The sequence below is a fragment of the Desmodus rotundus genome, chromosome 10 (assembly GCF_022682495.2).
Source record: "Desmodus rotundus isolate HL8 chromosome 10, HLdesRot8A.1, whole genome shotgun sequence".
Classification (NCBI taxonomy): domain Eukaryota; kingdom Metazoa; phylum Chordata; class Mammalia; order Chiroptera; family Phyllostomidae; genus Desmodus; species Desmodus rotundus.
This window is the reverse complement of record NC_071396.1, coordinates 39,446,530-39,469,810: the sequence shown is the minus strand read 5'-3', so window position 1 is coordinate 39,469,810 and position 23,281 is coordinate 39,446,530. Positions and strand designations below refer to the sequence as shown.

At 51.1% G+C, this 23,281-nt stretch overlaps 1 protein-coding gene across 1 annotated transcript in view; it reads left to right on the top strand.

Annotated features, from left to right (window-relative positions):
- The window catches only part of RNF130 (ring finger protein 130), a 106,496-nt gene extending 86,880 nt beyond the window's left edge, over window positions 1–19,616 (top strand). The window contains exon 8 of the mRNA XM_053912902.2: window positions 17,129–19,616. Coding sequence (XP_053768877.1) covers window positions 17,129–17,238 — 110 coding nt within the window. The 3' untranslated portion in view covers window positions 17,239–19,616. The remainder of the gene's footprint in view (window positions 1–17,128) is intronic.
- Window positions 19,617–23,281: the final 3,665 nt, after the last annotated feature.

Genomic DNA, 23,281 nt, shown 5'->3' with positions numbered 1-23,281 from the left:
CCTGTGGACTTCGTGTGACTCAAATCATGCAGTGCGTGGCCTTTTGTATCTGGCCGATGTTTTCGAGGACCCTCCATGTGGTAGCATTCTTGTACTTCATTCTTTTCTGTGGCCACATCCCACTGCACTCTACAGGTGTGCCACATTTTGGGTTTGGTTTTTTGTATGACATTTTATTGATTACAGTTGTCTCAATTTCCCCCTTTGCCCCCCTCCCACTGCCTCAGGCAATCCCCCCACCATTGTTCGTGTCCATTGGTCATGCGTATAAGTTCTTTGGCTACTGCATTTCCTGTGCTGTACTTTACATCCCCGTGGCTATTCTGTGACCACCTGTTTGTGCTTCTTACTCCCCTCACCTCTTCACCCGTTCCCCCACACCCCTCCCATCTGGCAACCATCAAAACGCTCTCCACATCCATGGTCCTGTCTGTTCTTGTTTGCTTAGTTTGTTTTTCAGATTCACTTGTTGATAGATATGTATTTATTGCCATTTTCTTGTTCATAGTTTTCATCTTCTTTTTCTTAAACAAGTCCCTTTAACATTTCATATAGTAATGGCTTGGTGATGATGAACTCCTTTAGTTTTTTCTTGCCTGGGAAGCTCTCTATCTGCCCTTCCATTCTAAACGATAGCTTTGCTGAGTAGATCAATCTTGGCTGTAGGTCCGTGCTTTTCATGACTTTGAATATTTCTTGCTAATCCCTTCTTGCCTGCAAAGTTTCTTTTGGGAAATCAGCTGACAGTCTTCCAGGAACTTCCCTGTATGTAACTATATGCTTTTCTGTTGCTGCTTTTAAGGTTCTCTATCTTTAATCTTTAACATTTCAATTATTACACGTCTTGGAGTGGGCCTCTGCATCCATCTTGTTTGGGACTCTGTGCTTCCTGATTTGCATATCTATTTCCTTCACCAAATTAAGGAAGTTTTCTTTCATTATTTTTTCAGATAGGTTTCCAATTTCTTGCTCTTTCTCTTCTCCTTCATGCACACCTATGAAGCAAATGTTGGACCTCTTGATCTTGTCCCGGAGGCTCCTTACACTATCTTTGTTTTTTTAAATTCTTTTTTCTTCTGGTTGTTGTGATTGGTTGTTTTTTGCTTCCTTATGTTCGAAATCATTGATTTGATTCTCATCCTCATCCGCTCTACTGTTATTTCCCTGTAAATTGTTCTTTATTTCGATTAGTGTAACCTCATTTCTGACTGAATCTTTTTTATGCTGCTGAGGTTCTCACTAAGTTCCTTGAGCATCCTTATAACCAGTGTTTTAAACTCTGCATCTGATAGATTGCTTATCTCCATTTTGTTTAGCCCTTTCTCTGCAGTTTTGATCTGTTCTTTATTTGGGCCATGTTTCTCTGTCTCCTCATTTTGGCAACCTCCCTGTGTTTGTTTCTGTGTATGAGGTAGAGCTGCTGTGACTCCCTGTCTTGGTGGTGTGGCCTGTTGTAGTAGGTGACCCGTAGGGTCCAGTGGCACATCTTCCCCTATCACCCAAGCTGGGTACTCAGGGTGTGTCCTTTGTATGGGCTGAGTACACCCTCCTCTTGAGGTTGAACCTTGGTTGCCATTGACATGTCAATGGAAAGGATTTACCTGGGCCAGTCAGCTGCAAGGATTGGCTGTGACCAATGACCATCAATCTCCGCACTCCATGGAAGATCAGCTGTGCAGGGGCAGGGTGGTTGTTCCCCAATGTGGTCTGTAGCTGTCCACTAGGTGCACAGGATCTGGGGTTTCCTGGGTGGTGCAGGCCAAGGTCGGCCCCCACCTGCGTTTTGCCCAGGGCCACCCTGTATGAGTTAGAAAGCAATCTGCAGATGGCTGCTACTTGTGTGGGATTGGAGATTCCCAGGCAAAGCCAAACTGTGAGCTTAGGCTGGCTGCTTGCTAGTGCCATGCCTGGGACCACTTAGCAAGAGGTACGGGTGCTAGGGGTTCACTGAGGCTGGCCGTTGCTCATTTGAAGGGATTTAGGAAGTTGCGAAGCATGAGCCAAGACCAGCCATTCATATGAAAAAGCCACTCTTAAGAGTTATAAGTTGGGTGGGAAGGAGCCTCGGGATCTCCAGGGTGGGGCAAACAGTGTTAGCCAGGTTAATGGAGTCTCAGATATGGCACCCACCTGTGGGCCCTGTAGCTGTGTGTGGGGAGGGCTCAGAAAAGGGACAATGGCCTCTGCCCACTTTTCTGTCTGGGAGAAAGCTGTCCCCCAGCTCCCATCTTTGTGCCAGACACTTCATTTTCTCCCTGGATGCTGCTGGTGCCTTTCAAGCTACTACCCCAGAGCTTACAGGGAATGAGTCTGGTTAAGTCCGTGTGTGGGTTCTTTAAGAGGAACTGCTTGGGACTCCAGAAGTTTCTTCCACCAGCTCAGTCGCTGCTGGTGTTTGCCATTTTAATCACAGAACGTCTTGGTGCGGGTCTCTTTTGAGTTCATCTTGTTGGAGCCCTGTGCTTCCTGGACCTGGGTGTCTGTTTGCTCCCCCAGGTCAGGGAAGTTTCAGCCAGTATTTCTTCAAACGTTCTTTCTACCCCTTTCTTCTAATTCCTTCTAATGTAGTTTTCAATTCAGTCTTTGTCTTTTTCACCTGCGATTGGTTCTTTACTATATTTTCTACCTCTTTGTTGAAGTGCTCTCTGAGTTCCTGTATTCTAGTCTTCGAGTTTGTTGGGCATCCTTATGACTGTTTCCTTACATTCTTTATCAGGCAAATTACTTATCTGTTCCATTAGCTTTTTTTCTCCAGCTATTTTTTTATGTCTTGATTTAGGGAATATTCTTGTCTCCCCATTTTTGTTTGACTGTCTTTGTCCCTGTGTGTTAGATGAAATAGCGCTCTCTCCCAATTTTGCAAAAGTAGTCTCTGTGTAGCCTGTGTGCCAGATGGTTTTGGCAAGCTAACGGTAGTCAAGGTAGGTGCATGTGGGCGCCTGGAGTGCGGCCTGGTCAGAGGAGTGGGTTCCGGGCTGGGCAGCCCGGTGTGTATGTGCTTCCTTGCTCCTCTGATCCAGGTGGGGCTGCCCAGTGTGCATGTGCTGTGCCCTGTTGCTTTAATTGTCCGTTTTCTGAGCTGGGTCTGGGCAGGCTGCTCTGAGGGTGCACCTCGCAATGCCCTGCTCCTTCCAGTGGGGCAGCCCTGTGTGCAAGCACCACAGTGCTGTGCTAGTTCACGCTCTGTCCAGGCAGGGGAGCTCCACGTGTGGGTGTAACTCAGTGGGAGCACGCAGCCGCGTCCCGTCGCACCCACTGGGTCGGTCTGCAGTGGAGGGCCTGTGCATGTGCACTCTGGTGTCCTCCTCCTGCTGCAGCTAGCTCCGGGAGGGTGGGCTAGAGACTCCTACAGCGGCCCTGCTATCCCCGTGCCCGGGGAGTGTAAACAGGGGAGCTCACCACTCCCTCCAGTGCTGGAGAGTTCCCGCAGCCCCTAGAGAGGTCCCCGCCTTCTTTATGTGGCCGTCTCTCATTTGCTGTGCAGAAGCTGTGCACTTGGCCCTCAGTTGACTCTCAGCAGGAATTGCTCTAAAGACGTACATTCTGTGTGTTCTTGGGCCGGTGAGGGGGTGGCGAGCTCAGCATCCTCTTACACCGCCCTCCTGGACCCACCTCCGCCATTCTGAATTTTGATGGGAGTCCAGTTTGTCTGTTTTTAATTTGGTTTATGTTTTAGATGTCATCAAGGAAACAATTACATAATTAAAGGTCGCAAAAGCTTATAAGAGTTTTATAATTTTAGTGTTTATATTTAGGTCTTTGATCCATTTTGCATTAAGATTTATATGTGGTATCAGGCAGAAGTCCAGCTTCATTCTTTTGCACATGGATATCTGTTTGCCCTGGTACCATTTTTTCAAGAGGTTGTTTTTTTTTTTTTTGTCTTTTTGAAGAGATGATTCTTTCCCCCATTGAATGGCAGCCTTGTCAAAAGTCAGAGTACAGCACGTGAGTTCATTTCTGGACTCCCGATTCTGCTCCCTCGATCTCGCGTCCTTGTGTTGGTGTCACATGTGTTGAACCCCGTGGCTTTGTAGTCAGTGTTGAAATTGGAAAGTGTGAGTCCTCTAACTTTGTTCTTTTTCAAGATTTTTTTTTTTTTGGTTATTCAGGGTCCCTTGCACTTCCACATGGATCTTAGCATGGGTTTCTCAGTCTCCACAAAAAGCCAGCCCAGTTTCTGGTAGGGGTTGCATAGACTCTGCAGCTCGCTTCAGGGAGTGGTGTCACCTGAACACGAGGGGGTCTTCCCGTCCATGAAGAACGGATGCATTTCCATGTATTTGTTTAGTTTCTATAGGAGCGCTGTTGATCCTTTATCCTTGCAACCTTGCTGAGTTCATCTACTGGCTCTCGCAATTGTTTTAGTGAATGCTTTAGACTTTTCTATGTACAAGATCATAACCATCTGCAAATAGAAATAGTTTTACTTTTTCTCTTTTCAATCCAGATTCTCTTATTTCTTTTTCTTGCTCATTTCCCCTGGCTAGACCTTCCATTAGTGAAATGTCGCATGGGAGCGGGGCAAGCAGACACTCATGTCTTGTTCCTCAGCCTGGGGAAAAGAACCTTCCAGTCTAGCAGCACTGAGCATGGAGTGAGCGGCGGGGTTCTCACAGACGCCCATTACCAGGGTGTTCAGTTTCCTCTGCTCCTAGCTTGTTGAGTGTTTTTACCATGAAAGAGTTTTGGTTTATCTCAAACGCTTTTTCTGTTCCTACTGTGGTGATCATGTGGTTTTTGTCTTTCGTTCTATTAATAAAACATGTCATGGGCTTCCGGCCAAGATCGAGGCGTAGGTAGACACACTGTGTCTCCTTGCACAACCAAAAGAAGGACAACAACAAATTTAAAAACAAAAAATAACCAGAACTGACAGAAAATCGAACTGTATAGAAGTCTGACAACCAAGGAGATAAAGAAGAAACACTCACCCAGGTGGCAGGAGGGGCGGAGACGGGCAGCCGGGCCGAGAGGACTCGTGGCAAGGCAGCAGCTGGTGACCTGGTGAGGCGGCAGTTGCTGACTCGGTAGTCCCATATTCACCTGCAGATGGACCAGGAGGAGCAGCTGGGGAGCAAGATAGACCCACAACCCCAGGGCTCCAGCAGGGAAATAAAGCCTCAAACCTCTGAGAACACCTGTGGGGGTTGCAGCAATGGGAAAAACTACCAGCCTCACAGGGGAGTTCATTGGAGACACCCACAGGGGCCTAGACCGTACACACACACACACCCAGGAATCAGCACCAGAAGGGCCCAATTTGCTTGTGGGTAGCGGGGGAAGTGACTGAAAGCTGGCAGAAAGCAGAGCAAGCAGCACTGTTCCCTCTGGGACCCTCCCCCACATACAGCGTCATAGTGTAGCCACGTGGGTTGCCCCACCCTGGTGAACACCTAAGGCTCCGCCCCTTACTATGTAACAGGCGCACCGAGACAAAAAAAAAAAGGCCCAAATGAAAGAACAGATCAAAGCTCCAGAAAAAATACAACTAAACAATGAAGAGATAGCCAACCTATCAGATGCACAGTTCAAAACACTGCTAATCAGGATGCTCACAGAATTGGTTGAGTATGGTCACAAATTAGATGAAAAATGAAGGCTATGCTAAGTGAAATAAAGGAAAATGTACAGGGAACCAACAGTGAATGGAAGGAAATTGTGACACAAATCAACAGTATGGACCAGAAGGAAGAAAGAAACATTCAACCAGAACAAGAATGAAGAAACAAGAATTTGAAAATATGAGGAGAGGCTTAGGAACCGCCAGGACATCTTTAAACGTTCTAACATCCGAATTATAGGGGTGCCAGAAGGAGAAGAGGAAGAGCAAGAAATTGAAAACTTACTTGAACAAATAATGAAGGAGAACTTCCCCAATCTGGCAAAGGAAATAGACTTCCAGGAAGTCCAGTAAGTCAGAGAGTCCCAAAGAAGCTGGACCCAAGGAGGAACACACCAAGGCACATCATAATTCCATTCCCCAAGATGAAACAGAAGGAGAGAATCTTAGAAGCAGCAAGAGAACAGGAGATAGTTACATACAAAGGAGTTCCCATAAGACCGTCAGCTGATTTCTCAAAAGAAACCTTGCAGGCAAGAAGGGGCTGGAAAGAAGTATTCCAAGTCATGAAAGGCAAGGACCTACATCTAAGATGACTCTGTCCAGCAAAGCTATCATTTAGAATGGAAGGGCAGATAAAGTGCTTCCTAGATAAGGTCAAGTTAAAGGTGTTCATTATTACCCAGCCCTTACTATATGAAATGTTCAAGGAATTTATCTAAGAAAAAGATAAAAAATATGACCAGTAGAATGACAACAAACTCACAGTTATTAACAACCACACCTAAAACAAAAATAAAAATGAACTAAGCAAACAAGTAGAACAGGAACAGAACCACAGAAATGGAGATCACATGGAGGGTTATCAGTGGGATGGGGAGAGGGAGGGAGGGGGGAAGGTACAGAGAATAAGTAGCATAAATGGTAGGTAGAAAATAGACAGGGGGAGGGTAAGAATAGTGTAGGAAATGTAGAAGCCAAAGGACTTAGAGGTATGACCCATGGACATGAACTAAAGCGGGGGAGTGTGGGTGGGAGGGGGGGTGTAGGGCAGAAGGGAATAAAGTGGGGGAAATGGGACAACTGTAATAGTATAATCAATAGTATATATTTTTTTAAATGTCACACTGATTGGGTTTCATATGTCGAACCAACCTTAATAAGTCCCAGTTGGTCATAATGGGATTGTGTTTCTCTGTGTTGCAGGATTCGGTTTGCTGAGAATTTTTGTACCTTTATTCATGAGGGATATTGATCTGTAATATTCTTTTTTAAACATTTTATTTATTTATCTTAGAGAGGAAGGGAGGAAGAGAGGTAGAGAAACATCAATGTTTGATTGCCTCTCATGCGCCCCCTACTGGGGACCTGGCCTGCCACCCAGGCATGTGCCCTGACAGGGAATGGAACTGGTGACCCTTTGGTTTGCAGGCCCTAGCTCAATCCACTGAGCCACTCTGGCCAGGTCTATAATACTCCTTTCTTGTGAAGCCTTTCTCTGGCTTTGGTATTAAGGTGATGCTGGCCTCATACAGTGAATTGTAAAGTGTTTCCTCCTCTTTTGTTTTTTGAGAGTTTGAGGAATCTTTAATTGTTTGGTAGACTTCACCAGTGAAGCCATCTGGTCCCGGACTTTGCGTTGTGGGAAGTTTTTTGATTACTGACTCACTCTCTTTACTTGCCACGGTTCTATTCATATCTTCTCTTTCTAGCCAAGGCAGTTTGGGTGGTTTGTGTCTTTCTAGGAATCTGTCCATTTCATCTAGCGTATCTCACTTACTGGCATGCAGTTGTCCGTAAGATTCCCTTACAATCCCTCTTATGTTGGCATTGCCCCCTTTTCCGTTCCTGATTTTAGTAATCTCACTTCTTGCTCTTTGGCCTTATTAGGTAAAATTTTGTAAATTTTGAACTTTTCAAAGAACCAACTTTTGGTTTCATTGGTTTATCTTTTTTTCTATTTCCTACTTAATTTTCACTCAACTCTTTATTAATTTCTTCTTTTTGCTTTGGGTCTGTTTTTTTTCTTGTAAAGATCAGGTTACTTTGTATCTTTCTCTTCCTTAATGTCAGCATTTACAGCTGCAAGTTTCCTTCTAAGCACTCTTTCCCATCCGTAAGTTTGGATGTGTTGTGGGTTTTGTATTAGTCATTTCAGGGTATTTTCTGCTTTCCCCTGTGATAGCTGCTTTGGCCCATTGGTTATTTAGGAGTTTGTTTAAATCCTACCGTATTTGTGAACTTCCTTGCACTGTGGTTGGAGGACATACTTCGTATGACTAAGTCATTTTCAACATCCTGAGGCTTGTTTTGTGACCTAACATAAGGTCTGTCCTGGAGAATGTTCCGTGTGCACCTGAGAAGAATATGTTCTGCTGGTGGGTGGAGCGCTCCGTAGGTGCCTGTTACATCTGCTCGGTTGTGTTCAACCCTTCTCCTCCCTCGTCTGTCTTCTGTGTGGTTGTTCTGTCCTTCGTTGAAGGTGGGGTGTCGAAGGCTCCAGTGATGGCGGTTGAACTGTCCGTTTCTCCCTTCAGCTGTTCTGGCGGTCACGTGTTGGGGGCTCTGTTATTAGGTGGATGTGGGCTCCCAGGGCTTTAAAAGCTGCCGGGTTATTCCTTACGCCTCCGTCTGCTGAGACCCGCTGGACTCAGCGGCCTCCCAGGACCCAGTGCTGTGTGCAGGAGACTCCGCTGCCTGCAGAGGGCCCGCTGCGTGGGCGTCTTCCTCGGTGCCCACACAGGGTTCCCTGCTCGCGGGGTTTTCCTGAATCAGTGTCCAGTCCTCCCCACCCAGCTGTATTCCCGCGGGAATCCCATTAACGCTGCCTCCTCCTCCCGCTTACGGTGAGTTGTTTTTTCCCTTCGGCAGCCGGAGAGGTAGGGCTGTCCAAAGGCAGTGTTGTTACTACTGTTCCCCTCGACTTCAGGAACCTTCACCCTCTCGGGTTATTGCAAGTCCTGGCGGAGAGTGAGACTTTTCAAGAAATTAGTGGTGCTACTCAGGGCCAAACAGAATTTTTACCAAAACTAAGGAATGAAATGAGAGGATCAGTACGTTGGGGCTTTCCGTCAGTCTCAGGGAAGATTTGACGCCTGTTGGTGTTGGAGCCTGCTGCTGTTTAGTGGCTTTGCGATGTGACAGATGTCATCGGTTGTTAGGCCCCAGGTACGGTCCCAGGACCCGTGGACGTGGCGTCGTGTGTGCGTGTGGGCACGTGTGCTCGTTAAGGTAGACTTTGCTCCTTAGAAACAAGGTTACAGGTAGCATCCAAAGGGGGGCGCTTGCTTCTTCACAGGCTTGATACCATCAACTAGAAAGTCGGCTTTCTGAGTAAAAGCAGTGTGTGAAGTTGAATATATGTTTACTATTCTAGAAATTAGAAAATAACCAGAAATTAGTCCAGAACAGATGTGAGATTTCAGAGTTTAACCCCTTCTTGAACAAAATTCTAATGCATGAGGCATAGATTATTTTGTTGTGGGTTTTTTACACACACACACACACACACACACGGTGTTTTTCAAGAGTATTTTACTTCAAGGAAGCCTCGGTGTTTACAGCAGACCAAGAGTTGGTGAGGATTTAGTCCAAAGAGCGTCCGTCAGGAGCACAGCTCACCTGGCCCTACCTGGGGGCTTCAGGCAGCTCCCGGTCTGACGGGATTCAATCGATTTCTGTTTATAAAATCTACTTTTTAAATAGTTGAGAAAAGATCCTGAAGGTTCCTTATTTTTTTATCTACCACATTATTTGGTTATGCTGAGTTTCTTATCAAGACAGTTTAAAGACGAACTTCATGGCAACAAATAGAACAAAGAACCGGTTGAACTAGCAGCTGCCCGTCTAGACGTCCCCGTGGACGCGGGCCGAGAAGACACAGCAGAAGCAGCGGCTCAGATCACCAGGGCAGGCAGGCGGCCACGGAGGGTTGTGCGCGTCCTCACATCAGTCTTGGCAGCAGCCCAGGGTGAGAAGGTGCCGTTAGTTTTCTCTTTTACAAATAAAGAAACCGAGGCTTCGAGAAGATCAAGTCACTTGGCCAGTGACCTGAACCTATTTAGTGGCAAAGTTAGAAAGGAGACCTGGGCAGCCTAGGGTCAGTGTTCCTAACCACCGGCTGGCTACCCTCCAGCCTGGACACAGGAGCCAGCCTTGGCTAAATGGTGCACAGTTGTCACCTGAAAGAATTCAGTCTCACACGCTGGCTGGTGTGGCTCTGGATTGATTGAGGGCCTGCAAACCAAAGGATCACAGGTTCAATTCCCAGTCAGGGCACATGCCTGGGTTGTGGGCCAGGTCCCCAGTAGGTGGCGTTGTGAGATACAACCACACATTGATGTTTCCCTCTCTTTCTTTCTCCTTCCCTTCCCCTCTCTCTTTAAAAAAAAATAAGAATTCAGAGTCTCAGAAAAATCAGGGAAGTGAACAGAGGGAACAGTGTCAGGGCAGAGCTTTGCACTCACACACAGTTTGTGTGTGTGACAGGAGAATGAACAGAGGGAGCTCTTTGAGAGCTGAGCTGGCGTGCCCTCCCCCTCTGCGCGCGCGCGCGCACACACACACACACACACACACACACACACACGGTGTCACTAAAGTGAGGACCGCAGTAACATAGCTGACCCATGGCACTTGCTGTGTGGCGGGCCCTCTCCTGAGCGCTCCGTGCGCGCTCGCTCATCTGCTCCTCGCAGCGCCCCGTGTTCGCCGCACGTTACAGACGAAGAAACGGCTTTAGGGACGCGCGGCAACTTGCCGAGGCTGCAGCGCTGGGAAGTGTCCGGGGCGGGCTCCCGGCAGTGCGCGTGCAAAGCATGATGGGAGGGCGGGCTGGGAGGCCGAGGGCCCTGGGTTGGGACTGGAGCGGGGCGCTGGGGGGCGCCGCGCTGTCGCAGAGCGCGGCTCTCCCGTGGGGGCCGGGGGGGCGACTTGTCAGGCTGGGAAGGAGTGGCTCTGTCGCAGACTGGCCCCTGGCACGGGAAGGATAGGCTCCTGAAAGAAAGCAGGTGGGGGCGCTGGCGGCAGCTCGGAAGCCGCCTTAACAGACAAGCCGCGGACAAGACCTGGGATAGACACAGCCTGGGAGTGGCGGGAGGAAGCTCCTCCAGACCCACAGGGAAGGAGGCCCCCGGGAAGCCCTCGGCCCGGCCCGGCAGCAGGAGAGATGTTTGCGGGTCTTGTTGCGGGAGTTCTGTCCTCCCCGAGGAGCCACGAGAAAGGTGCAGGCGGCGGGCGAGGGGGAAGGCGAGCCCAGGGGTGCGGGGGCGGTCTCTGCAGAGGCTCTGAGAAACGGAGACGAAGCCGGGGAGTGGAGACGTTGCACAGTTCCTGCACTCCTGTTTTCTCCAAGGTTTTTCTAGAAGATCCTTTTGGGGAAAATGTCCGCTGGTCCTACCTGGCTGAGCAACGGGGAAGGGTTGTCGGGCCGCAGGGCCCAGAGGCCCCCTTCTGCTGCCCGCTTCCCCTGCGCCCAGGAAGAATGGCCCAGGCACGGGAGCAGGAAGAACCACTCAACATCCAAAGGCACAAACGACTCCTTTCTCCTCGAACCTTGAAAGTGCATTTCTAGCACTTCGCCTTGGTCACATCCTAGGGACGTGGGGTAGCTTATAAAGGCAAAAAATAAAGTGTCCCGGTCACGTTTGAAACACCCCTCAAGCCAGCGTGCAGTGCTACTGAGAAGTACGGGGCTGCAGCTGCCGGGGCCGGGGCCTGGTCACGTGCTCTGGGTCACGTGCTCACGTGTCACCGCCCGGCGCTACTCAAATGGGTGCTGTCTGTCGCCTGCCCCCTTCCGCTCTGGGGGCTTGTTCTTGAGAGTGTGTGGGTGCACGTGGAAAGTGTGATGGGCCGGGCACTTTCTGAAACCCTCTCCAGGGGAAGTGTGCGCCAGCAGCCGGGACACAACGCGCAGCAGCAGCAGCGCACCGTGCGGGCTCTCCTGTGCAGGCCCAGCACCCCGAGCTTTGGGCAGAACACATTGCATTTTTCTGTTGAACAGATTGGGGTGACATTGGTTAACAGAATTATACAGGTTTCAAATGTACAATTCTGTGATACATCACCTGCATATCGTGGTGTGCACCCCAAGTCCAGTCTCCTTTCATCACCATTTATCCCACCTCCCCCGACCTCCCCTTCCCTCTGGTGATCACCACGCTGTGGTCTGTGTGTTCGAGGTTTTGTTCCAATCCCTCTACCTTTTCCGCGCAGCAGCGCCACCCCCCACCCCACCCCTGCCCTCGGACAGCCGTCAGTCTGGAACAAACTGGGTTGTCCCTCTGAGCACTCCACCTCCCCAGCAGCTAAATTCATGGGGCTGCAGGCTGGTGGGTTCTGCTCATCTGAACGCACCATGAGGCGCCCGCACTGGGAGTCCTCAGTGTCTCGCCCGCGGGATGAAAGGAACAGTAGCAGCCACACAGGGCGATGCGGTTTGCACAGGGGCCTGGCTTGAGGGTGGGTGCCCAGTGATGTGGTTTCTTCCTTCCTGGCGTGGAAGATGGGCAGCCCAAAGGGAAAGATCCATGCATGCCCTTCCCAGGCCTGACGCCCCTCAGCCCAAGAAGGCCCTGCTCTGCTGCGGTGCTGCGGTGCTGCAGCCAGCCTCCTGCATGCTGTTCGGTCGCCATGGTCACCCAGCACATTCGTCTGCCTTGGTGGAGGCACAGGGCTCCCTGGGCCAGGCGGGGACTCATGCAGCCCTTTGACAGGACTCTTGGAAAGGTTGTCTCACCTCCAGTTTTACATGAGGAAAGCTTTTTGTGAAAATTCTGTTCACATGTCAGTGCAGCCACCATGGGGCCACAGGATATATATCTAGACATTTAGATATATATAGACGTCTAGATATATATCCTGTGCCCCAATGTGATGAAACAAAGCTCTTGCGTGGCAGCAAATATTCTATACCCACCTGATCTGGAACTGGGGCTGCGGTTAGACTAGAAAGGAGGCTGAGGAAGGGGCCCTGGGCGGGGCCAGCAGCCCTCATTCAGAGCCCCTGGCTGGCCCCAGGAGCCTCACTCCAGGGGAATTCTTGATGCCTTGGGACAGTGACTCACCCGTGCGCCGCAAGGAATGTTTAAGACACACAGCACCTGACTACTGAGTCGGGGGCACCGGCCTCCTTTCCCTCAGATTATCAAATAAAAAAATGACAACAGCCAACATAACAGCTGTCTGGTGTGAACGAACCAAAATTATACCTTTTATTGTTTTTTTCCAGATCGTCAAAAAATATATTTTTTGGTGTGCTACAGAATTTTAGCAGTCAGTTTACGTGTGCCATGAGATTTCTCGGTTGCAAATCGCTGCCGTAGGAGAAGACCGATCACTGTCTGATTGCTTTAAGAAGACTCAGGGGATACAGCTTTGTAGATGACGTTCTCAGGTGAATCACAAGAATGCAGGAGGTGTCCCTGGTGAACGTAATTCCTCCATCCGCCAGCCCCATTGGCTGTTCGATGGGTTCTGCTGGCAGCGCTCAGCGCTGAAACCTTGTCTGTGTTCACTTGTGTGGTAGTTTCTAAGTTTCTTCATCAGGAAGACAAACAGTAGCAATACTGTATTTTTTTAATCCAAAGTTGTTACGGGGACCTTTGTGAAGTCCTTGGGAAGTTTTTGAACTTAATTAAATTTCGATCGCCTTAAAAAGCAGACTTCTCCTTTGGTTTCCCCATTTCTCCCTCAGCGTGAGAAATCCGCCAGTCCCTAGTGTTGCAGCTAGGGGGTTTAAGTCATCGTTAAGTGCTTCCTGCTGTTGGGTCACCACGATAAGTTAAGGTGCTTCCGTGAGAAGAGCACACCTCTGAGACAGGGCGGGCGTTGGGTGAAGACTTACCTGCACCCCACCTCTGCCCTGTGGCTCTGAGCACTCACTTTCACCCCCCACCCTGAGCCGGAGCTGCACCCTCTGTGAAACAGGAATAACATGTCCATCATGTGGGGTTCTTGTGAAATTATATACAAATATTAAGATTAAGGTTATATATGAATATTAAGATTTCCCCATCTTCTTGTACGTTGAAATCATTTTAAACCATTTGCATGAGTGAATAACATATGTACATGGTAAAAAAAAAAAAGTCAAAATAGTGCAGAGGCTGTAAGGGCAGAAGTGCGCCCCCACCCTAAACCGCCCCGGGCCGCAGTCTGTGCCCTGTGCGCACTGCCAGCGAGACGTGGCGCGTTTCCAAGCACTTTCTTTCGCACTCACCTTTGCGAGACCATCACTGACGTAGCGTATGTACTGCCTTCCCCAGCAAAGCCTCTCTTTAAGCACATAGCTTTAAAACAAAGCATTTACTGGTCACTGATGTGTTAACTTTCCTTTAGCCCAAGGTGGGTGGGGAAGACATTTCTGAGGCTTTCTGCCAAACAAATGACCCGTGTCTCGTATCCACAGAAGAGAATGACAGGTGGCAATCGGTCGTAGACAATGAATTAACATAGGATGTGTTAAGAGTTAAATGTGAAAAAAAAAAAAAGAGTCAAATGTGACATCCCCGAAGGAAACCTACACCTTTGAAGTTCAGAAATCTCAGCAAAGTGTCTGGCCCCCCATGGCAGTGGCCCCGTCTGCGAGCTGGGAGAGCCTCTGCCCAGGTAGTCGTCGGCTGCCTCTGTCTTCACCTGACGGGTTCTCCGACCGGTCTGCACACTTCTGTTCCGTTCTGCATCCACGTCAACAGTGAGGCACAGACAAGCTTCCACTTCCTCTTTGCTGGCCAGAAAACAACTACTTACCAAAATTAGATTATCCAAAAAAGAATATGTGGATACCACCCTGCTGTGAGTCCTCTCCCCCGCGGAAGCCCAGCTCCACCCCTCCTACTGGTCTGAATGAATGTTTCTTCTTTAACTCCTTGGTTGTTGGACTTCCATACAGTTTGATTTTCTGGCAGTTCTGGTTATTTTTGGTTTTAAATTTGGTGTTGTCCTTCTTTTAGTTGTGTGAGGAGGCACTGTGTGTCTACCTACGCCTCCATCTTGGCCGGAAGTCAAATTCACCAATTCCAATAAGGTTGTTTTTTTTTTTTTTTTAATGCATGCTGATATGACAGCTGTCACAATACAGTCTAACAACATTGCTTTGAAGGAAGTTAAAGACAAACAACTAAGCCCTACTAGAGCCATCTTACTGAAAAAACACAAATGAACTTTTCAGCCAACCCAGCAGATACAAAGAGTGAACTGATGGCTGCCAGAGAAGAGGGAGCTGGGGGAGGGGGAAGTGAAGGGGGAAAGCGGAACAAACTTTCAGTTACAAAGTAAATGTCACGGGATGTACTGTAGAGCACAGGGAATGTAGTCAATGGTACCATCACTTTGCACTGTGACAGATGATAATAGACTTAATTGTGATCACATTGTAAAGGTATGTAAATGTAGGCTCACTCTGTTCACACGTGGAAGTCATGTAATATTGTATGTCAACTATAATATAATAAAGAAAGAATAATAAAATAAAAAGAAAAAATACCAGGAATACCAAGAAGCCAAATGACCTAAAAAAAGAGGAAAAACAAAGAATAGAAATAGATCCACAAAAAATACAAATATTGGAAATATCAGACATGGACTTTAAAATAACTTTAAGGAAACCGATGACAAGGTGGACAACTTTGGCGACAAAAGCTGCAGTAACCGAGACGGCGCAAGTCAGGCAAACGGATCACTGCAGCAAAGGAGTGCCCTGAAAAAGCCGCGTCCATGCGGGCAGGAGATTTTCAACCAAGGTGCCGATGGGGAGAGGACAGCCCGTGAAACAGATGATGCCAAAATTAGTGAACGTTCCCACAGGCAAAACAGTACACTTCGCTCCTTATTTCCCACCATACACAAAAATTTATTTGCAGTGGTTTATCTAAATGTGAGAGCTAAAACTATAAACTTCCAGATGAAGACACAGGAGAAGAACCTCACTGCCCGTGGCATTAGCAAGATCCTTTCCTCTGACACGAAACACCCACTACAGAAGGAAAAATCCATGGATAAGATCTTATCAAAATTTAAAACTTTTGCAGTTCAGAGGGCATTGTTATGAAAATAAAAAGGCAGGCCACAGACTAAGAGAAAATATTTGCAAAACAAAGGAATTGTGTCCAGAACGTGTATGTGTATTTTAAAAATTCTTACAACTCAGTAATAGGAAGACAACCCATGGTTTTAAATGGGCAGAGATTTGAACAAAATGCTTCACGGCACATTCACAATGGGTCGGTGAGCACGGGAGAAGGTGGCAGGCATCAAGGAACTGCACTCTGACGCCACAGGGAGTCCCGCTGTGGCTGATGCGCCCAACACGGAGCGTCCAGGTGCTGGGGAGGTGCGAGCTGGGACCCCACACGGCCGGCGGGGTGCTTGGCAGAAGCGTCGGAGTGCACCTCCGCGGCCTTTGGCTGCCGGGTGTCCACCAAGGGAAACAGAGGTCAGACCCGTGCGCACGCATTCGTCGCAGCTCTACTTGTAAGAGCCAGTAGAGTAGTCCACGATTCCACTCAAATAAAATCCCAGCAAGATGCAAACTCACCTGCATTTATCTGGGGGCCGGAATAGGTGGGAAGACGGGGAGGGAATGTGAGTCGCCAGGAACTTTCGGGATTCACGATGTTCACTGTCTCTTTATTTTTTAATACTTCATTCTCTTTTTTGTTTGTTTTCTTGTCTGTTGGCTGTCTTGATTCCAGTGATGTTTCAGGGATGTGTGTATAGGTCAAAACTTGTCAAACTATCCATTTTAAACATGTTGTACGCCAGTTATGCCCCTATAAAGCTGTAAAACAGCACACAGTTATTCAGAAAAGGAACTGTGAGCATGGCTTAGCTCTGAATAGCACAAATAATCAAATAATGTAAAGACTGAATTTTCTTATCAAAATACACATGTGAGTATGTTGGGGCAGTGGAAGAATCTGTGGATGTGGCTGAGGGGGAGGTGGGGGAAACCTCCCCAGTGGGGGTCCAGTAGCAAGGTCCACGGCTGAAAGCATCAGGGAGGGTTAGCACAGGCATGTCCTTCAGAGGCAGGGCGGCCTGTGCCCGGAGTCACCCAGCATGCCCGTCTCTGGAGTAGGCAAAATGCAGATTAGCGGCCCTAATGCCCGTGGGGTTAACTATATGAACCATTGAAGGTATACCTTCAATGTAAATAAAAACTTCTGTCAGAGCCTCAAAGTCACAGCCTCGGTGTGCCCAGCGATGGAGGGGCTCAGAGCGCCCCACCCCAGGCTCAGACAGGAGGTGACGGTGGGCTGCTCCGTAGGAGTCTTCACGTTTGCAAGTGGAGGCCTTGTGAGAGTGCCGGGTGGCTTTTGCTTTGAAGAGCTCCGGTGGTTAATCTTTTGAGGACCCAAGCATTGGGATGTCCGTGTTTAACATGTGCTTAAATTGAAGGATGCCTGAATTCCTTTCATTTCCCTCATGAAAAGAGCCCAAAATAGAGACAGGTGTTTGAGCAAATGTGATGCTTCCGAGACAACCCACCCTCTTTCCTCCGAGCTGCGGGGGCAGTACGAGCGCGACACCCTCGTAAGTCTGTGTTTCTTGTTCCTTTTCCAGGTGGTCACTTCTTTCATCGGAGCTCTTTGTCCCCTCGGAGTCTGGCGTATGAAAGTGAATTCTCCACAATCGAGCCTTCTTTGGACATGTATGATGAGAACAAAACCTGATTTTTTAAATGGGCCATCTGGGGCCACCTCTTTTGTGATTTGATTTATGATCACCTTTCTTAATGTGTACTCTTCTGTCAGCGTCCGTTTTGGAAGAATGGCAGCGCTTTCCAAGCTCAGGTTGGGGCTCAGGGTGAAATTGCAAAGTCCCCCCAAGGGGAGGCTCGGAGGGCAGCCTTACTGCCCGAGGGACCTGGTGGCACCAGAAACCTGCCCAGAGCTGACCACTGAACATGGGCCCCGACGAGCCTGGCTGTTTGCAGAGAAGAGGCGGCCCAGGGGTTAATGTTGCATAGTGAACTCTCTCTGAAGGACCCCAAGTTGTCTGTGTCAGGGTGACGTTGGCGTTTTTAATGCCTTTGTGCTCCCCACTCACGATGCTTACCGACACCCGCCGGCACGCTTCCTACCGCCGCGGGCACAAGTTGCTGCTGCGTGGCCCACTCTGTGTTTTCTTGTCTCTTGTTCTACTTCCTGTTAAAGGGCCTCTTTCTAAAGTTCCCGCGAGGCCTTGCCTTTTGTCCCTCCCCTGAGACTGACCGCCCAGAACACTGCGATGGGGCTGCAGGCGCACTGTGCAGGGTAGGCGGTTGTCCACATTGTCACAGAACGTGCCATAAGGCAACACATGCGTGCATGACCACTGGAACACCGAAGGCCTTCCGCTGAGACCTGTGGACCTGCCAGCTCGGCACCAGTGAGGTGTGTGGGGACAGGGCACCCAGGAGGCCAGCCTGGCAACAACCTCAGGGTGACAGCCAGTGGGTGTCAAAATCAGAACGGGTTGTGAGCGCGTTCTTAAGCAGATCACACCACCTCCCTGCTGTGAGACACCGCGTGAGCACCTGTTTCCGGCTTCGCTGGGCCACCCCAATGCCCTCCTGCCAGCCTCAGCGTCCGCGTGAAGAAGGCAGGGGAGCTCACAGAAGAGGTGGCAGCCAGCGCAGCGCGCACCGGGGACGACATCACGTTAACATCGCAGAAATTTTGTGTCTTAAAAGTAATCCCAACGCAGAACCGCGATGAGCGAATTTATGAAACAAATGTAAGCACCCTTTTTGCTCTGGGACACACCCTAGTTCAGTCTGTGTCTCCTAGTGACCTGAGCCGCAGCAGGTGTGAATGTGCCCGGGCCGTCCCGTCCTTGTTCCGAGAATGGAAACCTCAGTCTCCATCAGTCGCGAGTGCGACCCGCGCAAACCATGCAGCCCCGGGTGTCCCCACCCCGCTATTCTCATTGACGCTGGGGGACAGGAGTTTGAGGGGAGCCTTTGCCCTTTCCCTTGTGCACTGGCTTCTCTTTAACAGCATCTCTGCTCGCGATTTGTGGCCGAGGCGCCCCAGACACGGCCGTGCCCGGAACAGAACCCCCGAGACCCGGACTGGCCGCAGCCTGCAGGGCCCCCGCCTCGGCCTGGCCATCGGCGCTGGGTTTTCTATCACACGAGGCTGGAACCGTGCAGATGTTGGAGGTCTTGGCAGCTTTCAGTTTTAGCCTTTAACCAAGGGCTTTTGTTTGCTTTCTTCTTACAGTCTTTGAACTATAAAAATATTTTTGATATAGTTTCAAGAGAGCACTGTTCAGAGACACATCTGCCACTGGCGTCGAGGTGAAAGAAGGGAGTCGCGGAGATTCAACTCGGCCACTGGCAGGGCCTCCAGACTCGCCTGCGCATGCGCCTGGTGCGGCCCCGCCCACAGGGCGGAGGGCGGGTTCTGACCACGTGGTGCCCGCCCCGCCTTCCCGAACCGGAATGCACTCCCAGTGCGGCGCTTTCTTGGGACCTGTGCAGTCTTACACAAGCAACTGCATTAAAGCCCACTCGGGACGTTCCTTTACTGAAAAGAAATGAAATTACTCGAGAGGAAATTTAAAATTCAGGCCCCTAAAAATCCGCTGGTTGACATAACATTGGAATTTCTGGTAAATCTGGGACGCACGTTCCCTGTAGGATAACTAAGCGGGCATTTCTTCCAGCAGTTCGCGCAGAACAACGCTTCGGAGCCCAGCTCGACACCCTTTCCCGGGAAGCGGGGCCGCCCTCCTGTCCAGCTACTCAACGTCCTGCCAAAGGCAGGGCGGACTGTAACTTCTCCGTGAAGGTCAGGCGCTTGGGGAACAGCCAGGGGGCGCGATTCGGCTCTGCCGGCCCCTGTGCGGAGGGGCGGTCTTCAGCCTGGCTCTGCAGGGCCCCTGGCGGGAGCGTGAGAACACACCTCCGCGCAGGCGCCCCTGCCTGGGAGCGAGCGGTTCGAGGTCGGGGCGGCAGAGTTAACTGGCCGGACAGACGTGGTCAGGTGCGGAGAGGGGCTTTTTCCGCCTTGCATGAGTACTCCACTGCTGCCAGTCTCCTGCCAGTCTCCCAGCCACCGTGGGTGTTGCCAGGAAAAAGCACGACGACTCTGGCCGTTTTGGGGTGTGTGCTGGGGACTGTGTGAGGACTGCTTTGAGCTGAGCCCAGCGGGTGCGGAACCGGCAGCAGGACCACAAGGTGCCCGTGAACTGGGGTCTGGAGCAGCTGGGAGTTGGGTTGTGAGGCCCACCGTTTGGTGATTTCAACTTCCTAAGGGAAGAACTTCCCATATCCCTTCTTTCCTGTCATTTCAGGGAAAGAGGAGAGGTGGCCAGCCAGAAAGCAGCCCTGCTGTCCACAGGAGGAGGGCCAGGCTTGGGGCAGCGTGTCTGCCCAGGGCTGCCTGCCTCGGCCTCCTTGGGGGAAGACAGGTACTACCACGAGGTGGTTAAAAACACCTTACACAATCTGGTGAACCCCACTCGTGAAGAAAGGCTCCCTCCCTGCCCTCCTGTGGCTGGGCTGAGACACCGTCCACCAGGCACCTCCCTGGACCCCTGCCAGCTGCCCCAGTGCCTGCAACAGCCCAGCTTCCAAAGCTGTGGTCGCAAAGGGTTTCAGCAAAATGAGATTACTAAATTTAACCGAGTGGATGTTTCCTGTGGGCTTCATATGTTCTTCTCATGCTTTTGTCACCCCTCACATCCAGTTCTTTCCTTTATCACATGCTAAACAAGACTGGTTTTAACTGAAGAAAACTCAAGACGTTGCCTTGCCATCAGCCTCTGTCCTGCAGCGTTTCTGCCGTAGGAAAGCAAGGCGGCGGCGTTACTGTCAGGCCACCTGACAGGTGGGTGCTGTTCGCAAAGGTCACGAAACAAAAACAGGTTTCCAGGAAGTAGGATTCAGAAGAGAAAAGGCAGGATTACAAGACTGATTTGGTCAGCAGACGACCACGGTCTCACCGTGTGCCGGACACGGACACTCGCAGTTCAGGTGGACCCTGTGACCGTTAGACTGTGGTTGTTACAGGAAACCGGCACACTCACGACCAGCTGGGGTGTGAGACCAAAGGAGAGGAGCGAGGGCCGTGAGGAGGGGACTCCCAGGGCACAGGCAGAGGGCACAGTGTGGCCTGGAGGCACCTAAGGGGGCTTGAGAGGGCAGATGTATTGGGTGTCACTTGCTAGGCAGGGAAGCTTTGCTGTGGGGAGGGCCCAAATCTTTGTCGGGAGAGTGAGCGGGGCGGCTGCCTGGGTGCTGCAGCCTGCCTTCAGGGCCGGCGGAGCAGAAAACTGCGGGCCCCGGGCCGGCGTCTGGCTGAATGTGGAAAAGGAAGGAGCCAGCAGATTGAAGCGGGTGATGGGGTGGGTGTCGGTGGGACCCAGGGAGAGCCCTTGAGGGCCACTAAGGTCTCAGACTGGCAGGGCCCCTAGAGGGGCAGGCAGATGCGGTTCAGGGTCTCCAGCAGCGGTGTGGGGGTTGGGGGGGAGTGAGCAGGCCATGGCCCCTCTGGGCATCAGAGTTCCTGGGAAGCTGTTTTCAATGTAGCGGTCACCTATGCCTGCCAAGGTAGTCTCCGTGTGGTGGCAGTCCCTTGGGTGCCCCATGCCTCCGCCCTCTCCCTCACTCTAACACACAGTATGTACACAGACACCCCCCCTTTCCACACACACACACTCGAGTCAGAGCCCCAGAGTGGGAGTGTAGCCAGGCCCAGGGCACCCCTACTTCTGATGGTGGTGGAAGCCAGAGCAGGGCGATTGCCCAGGGACCAGAGAGCCAGGCCTGTGGGTAAGCCCTGTGGTGGGCCTGGGTGGACAGGCAGAGACAGCAGCGGATGGAGGAAAACCTCAGACCATAATCTCCCCATTCAAGAAAGGTGGTGCTCACGTCACTCTGGGCCGGAGGCAAAGCAGCTGGCCCTCACCTCCACCTGAAACGGCGGGGCTCACGCTCGGCATTTGCTCCCAGCCCCACACATGAGTGAGGGTGACCATTACAACACCTGCCATTTAAAATCGGCACCTTCCCTGTTGAGGGCAGCTGTTACCAATGAGGTGAATCTAGTTTTGCCTCTTCTTTTGGCTTCATTGGTAAATTGTTCCAAAGCCCACTGGCCCGACGTGAGTGCTGAGTGTGTGTGTCTGTGCACCACCCCTGGACCCACGCAGTTGGGCCCCCAACAGGACTGGAAAAGCCTTCCGTAGGTCACATCAGAGAATGCGCCCAAGGACCGTCCCAGCAGCCGCAGTGCCTGTGCTGCGCCTGCCTGGAGCTCTGCGTCCCTGGCTGTGCCAGAGTTGCTGGGAGCAGAGTTTCTCCCCCTGGCGCTCCAGGTCCCCAGCACACAGCCATCTCTCCAAGGCCTGGGTGAGGGGGCGCTGAGGCGGGGTCAGGAGCCCCCTGTGGCCATGGACTCCTCCGGGATGCCGGTCAGGTCTGGAGGTTTGCCCTCTTCCTTAAGGGTGTCTGTCCTAGGGGATCCCAACAAACTGGGTCCCGGAGAAGAGAGACCGGTGGGTCCCCAGCAGACACAGGATGAAAGTCACTGGCATTTTCTGGAGCTGCATCCCACGAGCCTCAAGGCCCCTGGAGGGGAAGGGGGACCCTCAGCCTTGGCTGCTAAAAGGACGACATCCACGTATCTGCACCCAGACTTGTGGGGCCCCCAGTGCATGACCTGGGACTTACCAGGAGTTTTCCCTCTCATGGCTCACCCCGGCTCATGCCATTTTCTCTTTTACTCTGACCTGGGGGAGAAGGAAGATACTGTCCAACAAACCAACCACACAAAAACAACTTCACGCAACTTGAGTATTAGACTCTCAGAGGGATTTCATGCTGGGGATGCTCAGACCTCCCTGCCAGGCTCTCCGTTTCTCCCATGGAATCTTCCGCAGGGCACCCTGGAGAGTGGGGATTGGAGGGGTGCAGGCCTGTCCAGCAGCCTGGCAGGACTGGCTTTCCCAGAGGTCGCAGGCCTGGCAAAGCACTGCCGGTGCCGGGGCGGGCATGCTGCACACGCAGGAGCCCAGGGAGCAGTCCGGCTCAGCAGGAGGCGCCCTCCTAAACCACGCTTGTCCTCCTGGGAAAAGCCCACGGCCAGAGCACACTGTGAGCACCCTTATCTCGGCTGCACAGACCTTTATCCCGGACGTGGCTCCTAGGGCCCTCAGTTCGCTTTAATGCTGGGCCGGGACAGCGCTGTTCTCACAGCCCGCGGTGGTCCTCGTGGGGGTGACACATCCGGCGAGCCTGGCAGGCCCTCATCAGCTCCTGACCCCCACGGCAGAGATCACCCTCTCTCTCCGGAAACCTCTGCAGCTATTGGCAGTGATCAAGAGTTACAGATAACTGTTCTGAGCTAGTTTTACAAATTTAACCCAACACAAAGTAAATTTTAAGTTGCTTTCAGAATTATCCTTCATTCACAACTAAGTCCAAGCATGTTTGTACTATGTGAGGTTAGAGAACTTTTCTAGCAACTGGGAGGTACTAAGCCAAGATATTTGTAAACACAAAAAGTGGAGGTGGGGTGCGCGAAGGGGAGGTCCAGCCGTTTCTTTCCCTCAGCTCATTAAGCTGTTCCCAAGCAGAAAGGCCAGCCAGCCAGTGACCACCAACATGCCATGTGGACTAGGTCACCAGGTGTGGGTGCTCCAGGGTCTCAGCTCCTTCCCTGGGCACCCAGCCTGAGAGGACACAGGCCGTCCTGGAGAGAGGCGGAGTTGGTGCTGTGTCATGGG